General features: G+C 43.3%; 1 protein-coding gene across 4 annotated transcripts in view; it reads left to right on the top strand.

Annotated features, from left to right (window-relative positions):
* DSCAM (DS cell adhesion molecule) overlaps nt 1–13219 on the top strand; it is a 338268-nt gene that overhangs the window by 227632 nt on the left and 97417 nt on the right. For all 4 annotated transcript variants that reach the window (XM_075263534.1, XM_075263535.1, XM_075263532.1 and 1 more), the window contains one exon: nt 5091–5244. In XM_075263534.1, coding sequence (XP_075119635.1) covers nt 5091–5244 — 154 coding nt within the window. The remainder of the gene's footprint in view (nt 1–5090; nt 5245–13219) is intronic.

Genomic DNA, 13219 nt, shown 5'->3' with positions numbered 1-13219 from the left:
TGTCCAACTACAGGTGACCTTGCGTCACCGTTCTCGGAGGCTATCATGTTGAACATCAAAAAGTCCTGGAATGGAGGTCTATCCTCTTCAGTGATGAGTCCTGGAATGGAGGTCTATCTTCTTCAGTGAGGAGTCCTGGAATGGAGGTCTATCTTCTTCAGTGAGGAGTCCTTGAATGGAGGTCTATTCTCTTCAGTGAGGAGTCCTTGAATGGAGCTCTATCCTCTTCAGTGATGAGTCCTGGAATGGAGGTTTATCTTCTTTAGTGAGGAGTCCTGGAATGGAGGTCTATTCTCTTCAGTGAGGAGTCCTGGAATGGAGCTCTATTCTCTTCAGTGATGATGCCTGGAATGGAGGTCTATCCTCTTCAGTGATGATGCCTGGAATGGAGGTCTATCCTCTTCAGTGATGATGCCTGGAATGGAGGTCTATCCTCTTCAGTGATGATGCCTGGAATGGAGGTCTATCCTCTTCAGTGATGAGTCCTGGAATGGAGGTCTATCTTCTTCAGTGAGGAGTCCTTGAATGGAGGTCTATTCTCTTCAGTGAGGAGTCCTTGAATGGAGCTCTATCCTCTTCAGTGAAGAGCCCTGGAATGGTGGTCTATCCTCTTCAGTGATGATGCCTGGAATGGTGGTCTATCCTCTTCAGTGATGATGCCTGGAATGGAGGTCTATCCTCTTCAGTGATGATGCCTGGAATGGAGGTCTATCCTTTTCAGTGATGAGTCCTGGTCCACTTCAGTGATGAGTCCTGGAATGGAGGTCTATCTTCTTCAGTGATGAGTCCTGGAATGGAGGTCTATCCTCTTCATTGATGAGTCCTGGAATGGAGGTCTATCCTCTTCAGTGATGATGCCTGGAATGGAGGTCTATGCTCTTCAGTGATGATGCATGGAATGGAGGTCTATCCTCTTCAGTGAGGAGTCCTGGAATGGAGGTCTATCCTCTACAGTGATAAGTCCTGGAATGGAGGTTTATCCTCTTCAGTGATGATTCATGGAATGGAGGTCTATGCTCTTCAGTGATGAGTCCTGGAATGCAGCTTTATCTTCTTCACTGGTGGGTTCCACTTTTCTCTTAGATGCTGTTATAGCCTGATATTGGTCTGGAGACTATGTGGGCAACACCATGAAGAGTCCTTATCAAAGGAACTTCATACCAGTCCAGGATTAATATTATAAAGTGGGTTGACATAATGTATATTATTCGTAACCATTTAGCCTTCATTTCAGTTACACTAACAGGTTGGTGTTACATTGTCCCAGGTCAGCGCCACTCCACATGCTGGTCTTGCTACTATGGGTAGCTTGCGTTGCCTAATTGTGTTCCCATGTCTTGTCGCGTCTCTGGACTCCTTAACATCGAGCACATCTGAAACATCATTGATTAGTAATTTCAGTGAAAGCCACCAGCACCCACTCTTGATAATGTGCATACCCAAATCCATACAGTGCGGTATAATATACAATACTGCCCCCTAGAGTACAAATAATAACGTAGTAAAGTAATGTTCATATAAACCATGCCTCTGTTTTCCCTGATATATATTAGAAAGTTCTAATTTCTTCCGCTCCTCTATGATCGTCTTCCGTCCATTTGTGTATGCCTTTATCGCCCCCCCCAGGATTTCTTGCCCTCCTCTCGTCATTGAGTCCAAGTTTAAATATAAAACAAGTAATCTAATAAAAGAATCAAATTAAGACTCTTTGCACAGATGTACAATCCAAATACAATTTGCCCAAGCATATGTGTTCTCGTAATTGTGCTAACGCTGAAGGTTTTCTCTCCCTTGTAAAGAGCAATTCTCCGAAGAATGTTGGGTCGTCAGCAGAGTCGCCATACTCCACGTACACCATAGTCTATCCGTAGCACATTCTGCGTGTCATCTATTAATCTCAGCCACCAGTTTAGGATAGTCCATAAATATCTGATTGGTGGGGAGTCGAGAGTCAGCCCCTGTACCTATCAACTGTATGGGACCACTTACAACATCTATAGTAGTATACCCAACACAGGTTCGGACGCAGAAAGCGCTGGTCTCTGTATAGTGGGTGCCTAAGTTACTTCATTGGGAGCTGTGCTGCGGTACTGGCACCAAGCCATTATACAGAGGGCAGAACCAACTGCTTTCAACCCCATGTTGGGAATGGTATAGGCACTGGGGGCGGTGGTCTGCACCCGCAACTGCATTTTTATGGACTATGCTAAAGATAGGCCATGGAATCCTAAATCCTGTAAAACCCCTTCAATGGCCTACCAAAGTGTCGGTCAGGGGGTTAAAAAATATATTGTTATGCATGCTCCTCCCCCTTTCCTAATTATAACAACAGAGGAGTCACATGACCTAACTATCTTTCTCAGTCCTCCAGTTGGCACTTAGTGGGTCCATTTGATGGTCCATTTAATAGCTTGGATAGGCTGGGGCGAATAATTCAATAGTTTGGATACTCTGTTTTGGGATTAGGTGCTATTTTTATTACCACTTGTACAATTCCCCTGTGATAGGATTTAATTTTCCTACAACACCCCCAACGGGGAGATAGTTACGTGAACTAGCCCAAGTTAAAGGGCTCCATTGTGGTTTTTACTATGGTCCCTCTACCCTCTCTCTGTGTTGATACGCATAGTACTGTAGTATAGACACCAGCCATTGTCGACTTTAGATGAGGAATATGACATGGGACGTGACTGCTGATCTCCTTGTGGGTGGATGACAGTGAAGTATTGGCTCTGATATACCCAGAAGATTTCTAAGACGCTGATGAATTATTTTTGCAGGAACACATGAGTATTGGAGTCTTCCATCAACCTGCCATGCACAACGCCAACCAAGGTGTATCTAGAAGTACTTCATCAATGACATTCGTACTCCTGAGATTATGATGTACAGTAATAAAAGCCATCAGTATAATACATCATTATATTGATGAGTAGTAACACGGAGTTTCTTTTTGGAAAGTAGCCGTGTGTACGGGGTGTAGGTACAGATGACTGGACACTGTGAGACTTAGGTAGGTGTAGAGGTCTTGAGTTGGGTACGGTTTGGTTATGCTCTGGTAATTTAGAACTAGATTGTTTTTTACCGAAAAAACTAAGCCGGAGTCAGTGCCAGGCCAACCTGGGCTTCTTCGGCCCATGGCAACGTAAGTAGACTGCCTCTACAAATGTTGACCTCAGGTTGGGTAGATAGAGGTCAAAAGGTAAGGCTGGAGACATTACCGAAGATCAGAGCGGTTGACTTTGGGAGGAATTACTGGCGACAGAGCAGGTAGGGTAGACACGTCACTGTCCAAAAATTGGGAACATTGAATTTCAATATACCGATCCTCACCTAAGGATCTCCTCATAAGCCCTCCACACCAGGGGTATGACAATAGACCCCATGGGGCACTGGCATAGATGGACTCCATCCCTTTTTGACCCATTTCTAATAAGACCTTGCAATTTCTAGGCCTATAAATAATTCGTAATTATTGTTCTTGAAATTGAAGATGATCCGCTCATAACCAGAGGACTGTAATTACATTTTTCATTCCCCAAGATGACCCCAAAACATTTCTTTAGACGTGGGAAGAAAAATCCATCATGCCTTAATGAGACAACTTGCTTGGTTTTATATTTCGCGTTATAAACTACATTGCCCGAAGCAATTAGGAGGATTATAATAAAACATAAGCAAAGATTACATGTACGGCACGCTGATTCCAAGGCTTACCGCTCTCTGATGTGATCTATGGATCATTAACCCTTTGTGTGAGAACTGCTGGTGGCTCAGAGACACTGTAAGGGTCGTATCGATAGGGGTCCAAGAGCTGTACCCAATGTACTAGAAAGGGCTCCAGCGTCTTCCTTCCGAAGAATGACCATGGAGATCTAGAAATGGGAGTTGCTTAGAAATGGTGCTATAGTGACATTTATACTCACTCAAGGCTTGGTTGATGGTTGAACAACTATGGAGTGAACGTTCTTCCAGTAAATGATCATCTTGGTCAACACTATGATTCATTGCTCAAAGTGGCCATATATGTTCAATTATTTTGGGTCGAGAAAAGACCGGAAGGGACATTCCTTATTGAGTAAATAAAAGATCTTTCACACATAAGACCTTTTTTGGAAAATCATTTGTTCCATGGGTCAAAAGTTTTAACCATAGCCAACTTCCGTCTAGACGCTTGGTTGCCTACAAATGCTCATTCATTAATTGATTCCACCCGATGAACGTTCTTTGTGGTTGAAATCGTCCATTTTGGTCAACTTCTGTCTAATATGGAAGGGCACATCTCCTTGATATGATTGGTAGGTAGAGGTCCCATCTGTGGGATCATCACCTTTAGGGAGGATGGGGTTCACTGACCACCGTATGGCAATGGGAAGAATATGCAAATCTGTCTTCCATGATGTAATTAGGAAGTCAGCTGCTGTTGCCTTAGTGTTGCAAACCAATAAAGTGCTCTCACTGGAATGTGCAAGCCTGTCTTCCCTGATGTAGTTAGGAAGACAGAACTCCAGTGAAATAACCCAATAAAGGCTGCTCCCTTTTGCATCATGCTCGACCTTCCAAGAGGCCTTTGTTTTGCAATGACGCTGGGATTATTACCAGGTATAGTCTCTCAATCGAGGACGGCCATTTCAATGTACTTGCATCTCATCATCTCTATGTAGAGAGGACTATAACCTGGTAGAGGTGAGAGGCTTAGACAGGGTTAAGGGGATATTGTCACTCCTTAGGGAGAGACCACCATATAGGTGTGTGGAGACTTTGCCACTTTGCCACTGTATGGCAAGTCAATGTAGATTCATAGTTGGTAGGGGGAGCATTCCTGCTGACTTGTTTCTGTAATTCCCAAAGACGTTAAAGGGATTGTCCATCAAGGAAAAATTTTGCCAGTGGGCAATAAGAAGCAATATGACCCTTCACTCCTATTCTGATCCGGGCAGGTCCCCTGTGGGTCTGTTTCCTGGTCCCTCTTGATACAATTGTGTGGACAACTCTGCAGTTAATCCTTTTCTACATTTGGGCAAATTGACTTTTATTGTAATTATTATTATTTTGCTCATTATAAATGCAGAATCTTGTTGTATTTTTAGGTCATCAGTGAATTTGAAGCTGCCCCGGACTCCTTTTTCTATCGAATACCAAATCTGAGCCGAAACAGACAATACAGTGTTTGGGTGGTGGCAGTGACGGCGGCCGGCAGAGGCAACAGCAGCGACATCATTACGGTCGAACCAACAGCTAAAGGTAATATTTTTTATGTTTTCTACTTCTAATAGGGTCTTTATTTCAGAAGACAATCCAAAAAATTTGGGTTGGGACAAAGTACAGGAGTAGAAGTCGGTTCTTTAGGGCTTAATGATTGGAGAAATCACTGGAGCTCTCAGGGCTGTAGAGTTGGGGCTAGTTTTGGGGGAGTCGGAAAAAAGTTAATATTATCGGGTGTTATTCTAGGCCCTTTTATCAATTTTTTTTGCTTCATAAGCTCTTGTTTCTGTTTTGTTGCTCTCTGAATTTTTTTTACAGAAGGAAAGGTACTTTGGTGTTCTTGCTTGACCATGGCTGTCAACCATTTATGAAGGAGTCAGAGACAAAGATGAAGTCTGAATCGCTGGTTTGGACTTCTGATAGTTGTTGCATTCAGCGTTTGGGTCACCCTAAGGAATATAATTACTATAGTAGTCATGGGTAGGAGGCATTAGCCTCCTATTTGTTACGTTCCTCACCACCACCATTGACCTCATCCATCTTGGTTAAAATCTGGTAGTCCATGTGAGGCCTAAGATCTTATGCTTATGGTGTGAAGACCATGTTGCCTGTAATCAACAAATTTACCAGATTTACTGGTTTCTATTAGGCAAACTGAAAAGCATTATTGAAGTAATTGTAAAAAATTATTATTATATTATTATTGTTATAAGAAAATTATCTTTTTACTCGTTTTTCCAACTGCTTGCTTGATCATTCTGTGATCCCACTGTTTGCCAAGTAATGGCTTAGTCAGGCTTTAGGCCACTGTTTAGTAAGACACTTGGTGACTCTATGTGATCTTCATAAAGTTTTGGCTACTTGGTTGTGTAAAAGTGAACCAAGTGTGAAGTCTGTTCTGGTGAACGACTGTTACGACGATGTAGCCATGAGATGATCTTTCACTAGGAATGTTCTTTCACGATCCTATCATGTAACGTGCACCATACATAGTTCAAGGTCTGCCAGTCCGGATGAAAATTTTAAACATGGCCGACTCCTTGCCAATGGTTCATCTATGGTCAGAGAAAACTATTGTTCAGCCTTAAATTTAATCCAAAAAGTCATCGTCTTGGTTGAAGTCGTCCATTTAGATCAATATTAGACTAGTGTATATGGCTGCCTTTGCTCCTACTGGGTTTCGGGGGCGTATTGATTGTGTTTTCTTTGTTTTTACTTAACTCTGTGCCTCACGGCTGGGAACGTTCTGCCAGAGTCTCTCTTTAATTTTCCTGAGTTTAATGTTAGAAGACAATGACTGCTCACCAGTGGAGAACATCACTTAATGTTCCTTCTCAACACGAGTCCTATAGGCTTTTATAAGATGCTGTCGCGTGCAGAGCCGGTAATGTGCCGCAGATGAAATTCTTATTTTTACATTAAAATAGTTTTGCCTGATCGCCTTAATACAGAGTGCGTATTTTCCCAGGTCGTGTTCTCCCTTCTACGGTCTGGCCTCGTTCCTTCTCTTGCCTATAAACTTTGATTTTCTTCTCTTATCTTGCTCTAGTGATCCCCCCCGGGGGTATGAGTATAACTAAAATATCATTATAATACTCGCTTCTTGTACTCTCGAAGACAGAGCCAAAAAAAGCTCAAAAAAATTCTACTCGTGGCCATGGAAGAGAAGGATTTTTTTAATATCTTGTCTGAGTTGCATCCAGCACCAGTACCTGGAGGCTTCGGAGAACTTAATTTGTCTGTTTTGTTTGACTCCCTGTGTTCCAGCGTCTCCGCGATAGCTTCTCTAAGCTTGAGTTAGCTGCGGTAATGGATGTCTATGGCAGGATTCGCGGCGGGGAGGCTCTCAGCAGCATCAAAAGCTCATTATCACGCTCATTATTTTCCCTGCAAACTAAAGGAGAGTGACAAGAACCGAATGAAAGCTGAACATTCTCTCCGAGCCCATGCGCCAGGACGTGTTATGCTTTCAAACACCAAGCATCAACTTATTTCCTAATAATTCGAGAAGAAATATGTAATTAAGGAGGCCGCCGAGATGTTGTCACAATCTGTTGAAGGATTTCAGGAACCCTGTGTTAGGGAAGGAGAAGAAATGACTTGAAAAGTTCTCCTGAAAGTCATCGCTGACTCATGACTAGAAGGCTAACGCCTAGAAGACTTAGGCCATATATGAAGGTCTGTGTTGGTCTTTACCCATTGCACATTCCCTAGTTGACTCAAAGTAACAAGTTTGTCAAGGGCCCTACACCCCTATATTGTCTTATGTACCAATTCTCCAGGACTGTGCCCAATTGAAGTTCTTCATTCGAAAAGAGGTCTTCCAAAGGGATACCAAAACCACATTTGGGATTGTAGTAAGGTCTACCCCCATTGGCTGCCACATTAGTGAAGATACCTGTTGGCAGGAACGCTCTCCTCTCCTTCATCGTTGACCTTCCACCAATCCATTCTCATCTCCCAGAACTCTACAACCTAATAATTTTTTAACGCTTTGTGTGTCATATTTGTTTCTCCTTTGAGCTGTGGCCTTCAATCTTGACATGAGGAGAAACATGAAATACAAGCAAGAATACACTCATTGCCAGAAAAATTCCACATCAAGAATTGGTTGTTGTCCTGGTGAATCTTTTTCAGTGTAACTTTAATGATGATGTACGGAAGTGATGACAATATTATAGCAAAGGAAGTTTATTGGGGAAACTGTACAATTGGGTGGAGGCTCTAGGATCTTGTTGGCGCTTCTAGCTTGGATACAAGATGAGATACAGCAGGACATGGAGGTATACAGGTTCCGTATGATCTCTGTATCGCAGCTGATCCCATAAATATATATATATATATACATATATATATATATATATATAAATATATATATATATATATATAATGAGTTTCTGTCTGTCCTTTATGCGCAATCAAACGACTGAACCAATCTTCACCAGATTTGGCACACAGATACATCAGGTGTCCAGGAAGATTTTAGACCAGGCCTCAACTCTCTCGAACTTACCATTCCGAAGATACAGCATTTCCGAAACAATGACCAGCAGGAGCCAATACAAACTGCCCAAACACACGGTCACTCCACATGCACAATCCAACACTGATATCCAAACTGAGATACACACATCAGAGGATTAGATACGCGGCTCAGCAAACTGTACCACACGCCGGAGGATTAGATATGCGCCTGAGCACACAGTACCACACACTGGAAGATTAGATACGTGCCTCTTGCTCACAGTACCACATGGCTGAGGATTAGATACGCGCCTCAGCACACAGTACCACACGCCGGAGGATTAGATACACGCCTCAGCACACAGTACCACACGCCGGAGGATTAGATACCCGCCTGAGCATACAGTACCACACATTAGAGCTTTATTCCAGGTTTTCATAGCAACCCAGCCATTTTCCTTCACTGCTGTATGTCAGCTTTAAAGGGGCAGGGTGCTGTGGATGACACTGTTACACAACAACCGATCGCAGGTTTTTCACTGATATCCAAACTGAGATACACATAATCACATGACGCTTATGGACATACACACAAACAACATACAAAATACCCCAGTGCAAAACTGGGCAATTCTTATGGGGCCACTGCACAAAAAAAAATTTAATATACCTGAACAAAGCCAAGTCTTTCTGCTAGTGGGTTATAAATCTGTTGACCAGGTAGAACACGAAGTGTTGTAATCTAGTAGAGACAACCCTGCCGGGGGAACCCTTGTGTATGTGTGGGCGAGCATTATCCTGCTGAAACATGCCAGTTGTCCTCCATCTAATTAGAGCACACCCGTAACATTTACATATCTAACTGAGACATCTCTGCAGGACTAGTTTTGCAGTGATTCGAGGTCTTATCTGGGTGCAATATTTATTTATTTTTGCCAATTAATATATATAGAATTGCCGTTGCTTGATGTTAGTGTGGCAGGATTTAGGAATTAGAAGTGCCAATAGGCGTCATCTATGTTGAGAACAGCGCCCCTGTGAAACGTGGCCGCTTTTGCATTCTCTCCATTGACCTGGCTGTTTTCTAAACTCCCTTTAATGGGTTATGAGCAACCTCCTATAAATGAGATTCTATTTCTCCAGGGGCGCACTAGTGGAATTTCTTATTTCTTTGCAATATGAATGATGACAGTAATTTAGACAAAAATGGCTCCAAACTGGAAACAGTCCTTGAATTTTGCCGATCATATAGAACTTTTCCTTGATATGGCTTCCATTTCCCGTACATTGGTCCTGGCAGTGCTATATACATTACAGTGAACACATCGACTGAGCACTGGACCTTCAGGGAATGATTTATAGCAAATATGGATTCTGTCCAGTCTCTCCTCATTAAACTTTTTTTTTACTTCTTAGGTTCCTGTATAATATACATTGGGTCTCATATCTCCAAAAAAAAAAAAGTCCTCCTTTCCGATAAAAACCAATCTGACTTCTTTTTCCCATGGTCTCTTATAAGTCTCTCTATTGCAGATAGAACTTCCTCTGACTATTTCAGTACATGTAATTACACTAATGGTAGTCACCCATATAGAGAGTCGAGTTTCTTGCAGGCCTCCTGAATTCTCACATCCATCAGGAAACTTAGAGGAGTTGGATCAGGGGGTAACTACCGGGTAGCAGTGGTAACGGATGCCACAGGGCCCAGGACATTAGGGGGCCTGCGGGCTTCTCATGTCTGTGGGTTTTTTTTTTTTTTTTTTTAATAGACCGTTACCTGCTGAAGTAGCCCCAGCAGTTAATGGACCCTACTTACTTACCCTGCGCTTCCCCTTCTGTGGGCCCATGAACCCAACAAACGCTGCTATCATCATACTCTGGGGTCTTTACAGACCCCGGAGTATAACGATCAGTGGTCCAGGAGAGGTGAGGGAATATAAAAAAAACACTGTTATTTACCTCTCAAGCGCTCTGGCAAGCTTTGGGCCTGTTTGGTGACGTCACAGATGTCACATGGCCCAGGCCAGTGTCATTATGCTTTGTGACCCAACATTGAAAAGATCTGAAAAGACCTCAGAGTATAATAATTGTTCATGAGTGGTCCACAATGGGGCATAATAATGTGTGCTGGGGCCACTGTGGAGCATAATACTGTGTGCAGGGGCCACTATGGGGCATAATATTGTGTGCAGGGGCCACTATGGGGCATAATACTGTGTGCAGGGGCCACTATGGGGCATAATACTGAGTGTAGGGGCCACTATAGGGCATAATACTGTGTGCAGGGGCCACAATAATGTATGCAGGGGCACTATGGGGCATAATACTGTGTCCAGGGGCCACTATGGGGAACAATAGTGTGTGCAGGAATGTGGTTTGTGTGGGGGGGTCAGAGGGCTGGGGGGGCCCCATGTGAAATGTTCGCCTTTGGGCCCCATCACTCCTAGTTTCCGAGTTGGATATAATACGTAGTTACATAGTTACATAGTAGCAATAGTAGCAATTGAGATACGTCATTGGAATTTGTAGATGTGGTGAGAGGTCCTCTTTAAAGGCCCTTTCATGTCTGGAATAAGGAACCTTTGATATTTATAGGGGAAACTAGACCAACTTCCATAGTGGAGGTCCTCAAGTGAGGCGTCTGACTATCTGAAGACCACATATTCTATTTAGCCCAGGAGATATCTTCATGAGACAACTGGCTGTACACTTGCTTTACGATAACAACGTTGTTGACTTGGAAGTCTTGTGACAACATTATGGTAAGACACCGTTGTTGATAGAGACATCCTCATTCATGTCCTAAATAAGTCATTGGAGCTAGAGGACGCCATAAAATGCTATAACTATAAGCCCTTGATATTTTATCACTGATTTTATATTCTCTTGGCAAGTCTTTCTGGTTTGGGACACAGCCATGAAGAGGCTTGAAAAAAACTGAGTTGTAGATGTATACTTGTCCATCTAGAGCAAGGTTTCTTATTGTTCCTCGGGACACTCCAAAGGCCACGATGAAGTGGATCCTCTAGGTCCAATTTTTTTGGGGCTGACTAGACTGTGATACAGAATTTAAGACTTCTGTAAAACCTTATTAGTTGGTAAGGCCTTTCCTGATTGGATCTCCATATAGTCTATACATGCAAACATTTTGTAGTTGGGTACAGGGAGACAGGTGCTCGAAGAACACTATAGAATTTTTCAGGCAAGTCCGCATCTTCCCCCTTAAAGACGTGACTAGGGTTGTGCCAATCTTGAGATTTCAGGATCGAATTTAAAATCCGATATCCGATCATTTTCCAGCCGATCCCGATCGTGAAATTTGCTCGATCGCCGATCGGAATCCGATCTTTTCCAATCGCTCAACCCTATTAATGAGATATACATGAATAGGGTTGAGCCTGTGAGAGAGTGAAGGGTGTGGTCTGGGAAGACAGGTACATTTCAGCCAGGCACCTAAAGGGTGTATGGTAAAGATTCACACCAGGGAGGTCAGCTGACTAATCAGGCCCTAATAACAGTCTGTGTGTATAGACTAGCAGGGTGGCACCACACAGAGTTGAACTGTCCAGACTGGACCTCCAAAGCAGGTACTGTGCCACCCATTTTTGTTGCCAAGGTGGGAGACTGCTAGTCAGTCTCCTGTATAGTCAGGGAAAAGTTTCCTTACGTTTAAGTTAGTTTTCTCAGCCGAGAAGGATTTTGTTTTTGTTTATCCTGTGGCTTTGCAAAAGCAGTGTATGCGTTACATGTGAATAAAGCCTGAACTTGAGTGAAATCCAGTGTCTTTGTCCCTGTTTCCTGCACTGCTACAAGCATCTACCTGAGCGATTCCCCACAAGCCGTTATTCCAATCGCGTTATTCCAATATTCGTAATTCCAATCGCAATCATGAAATTTACTCGATCGCCAATCGGAATCCGATCTTTTCCGATCCTGATCGCTCAACCCTAGACGTGACACAGCCCTTTTTGACATAAGCAAGCCAATGTGCAGGTCAAGATCCTTTTTGCAGAACATGACCAGAACAGTGTGCCCATATCATGATAGGGAGCCTGGTAGATGCGGATCTACTCTGCTGACTCCAGCATGTCCTTATATTTAGGAGCCTCTCATTCTTCTGGGAGAGTTGGCAACCATGGTATAGTCACCAAATGGCGACAGGTGGATTCTAAGGAAGAACATGAAGCAAAGTCAGGAACGTAATCATGGGTCGTCAACAAATAATGTCAGGATCCAGTAAGATGGAGGGCAAGACAGAAGCATAGTCAGGAATAGAAACCAGGGACCAAGTGACAAATCTAAAAGACAAGACAGGAGCATAAGCCAGGAACAAGACCGAGGTCAAAACCAGAAGTCAGACACACTGTCAGTATACAGTGGAATTATTACCAAGCAGGGTGTAGAAACAAGGGCCACCTTACGTAGCCCACCAGGACGTAAAGCCACCTGCGTTGCCGGCTTGCCTTGGCATCCTGACACCCTATCTGGACAGGGAAGGAGAGCCAATGCAGTAGCAGAAAGAAGCCATTACATGATAGAAGAGGCCTTCACAACAATTGGCCCCTGGCCATAGCACTTAATAGGTTTCACCAAGCTTACAGGCTACACTAAATCCAGTCTAGTGCAGACATCGCTACCGAAGTGTCACCGGGCCATTACTAAGGTAATTAATTAGATTCGTTATGAGCAATGTTAAGTGTCCGAATATGATGAATTACTGTCCATACAGGAGCACGCCGGTAAGTCCCAAATGTTCTCACATTTTATATCCAAGCTAAAGTTTCTCTAATGTGTAAGCAATTTGCAAAAATAAAAGGGTAACTGTGGAAGCCTAGTCACCTTCGGGACGTGAAAGGACGTGTGCAGGAGCCAGAGGTGGCGGCACATTTAATAATTCATGTTCCTGGTTTAATTTCTAGAATTAAAAATTTTGGACATTTTACCCCTTCCCCCACCATATACTGTAAAACAAAGCCGGAGAATAAGATCGCCAGCATCTGGTTTCCTTTCTCCTGCCTTCAAGGACGACCTTGTGCGGAGAATCACCCTC

The sequence above is a fragment of the Leptodactylus fuscus genome, chromosome 2 (assembly GCF_031893055.1).
Source record: "Leptodactylus fuscus isolate aLepFus1 chromosome 2, aLepFus1.hap2, whole genome shotgun sequence".
NCBI classification, from domain to species: Eukaryota; Metazoa; Chordata; class Amphibia; order Anura; family Leptodactylidae; genus Leptodactylus; species Leptodactylus fuscus.
The sequence above is the reverse complement of the archived record's forward strand: the minus strand, read 5'-3'. Positions and strand labels throughout refer to the sequence as shown.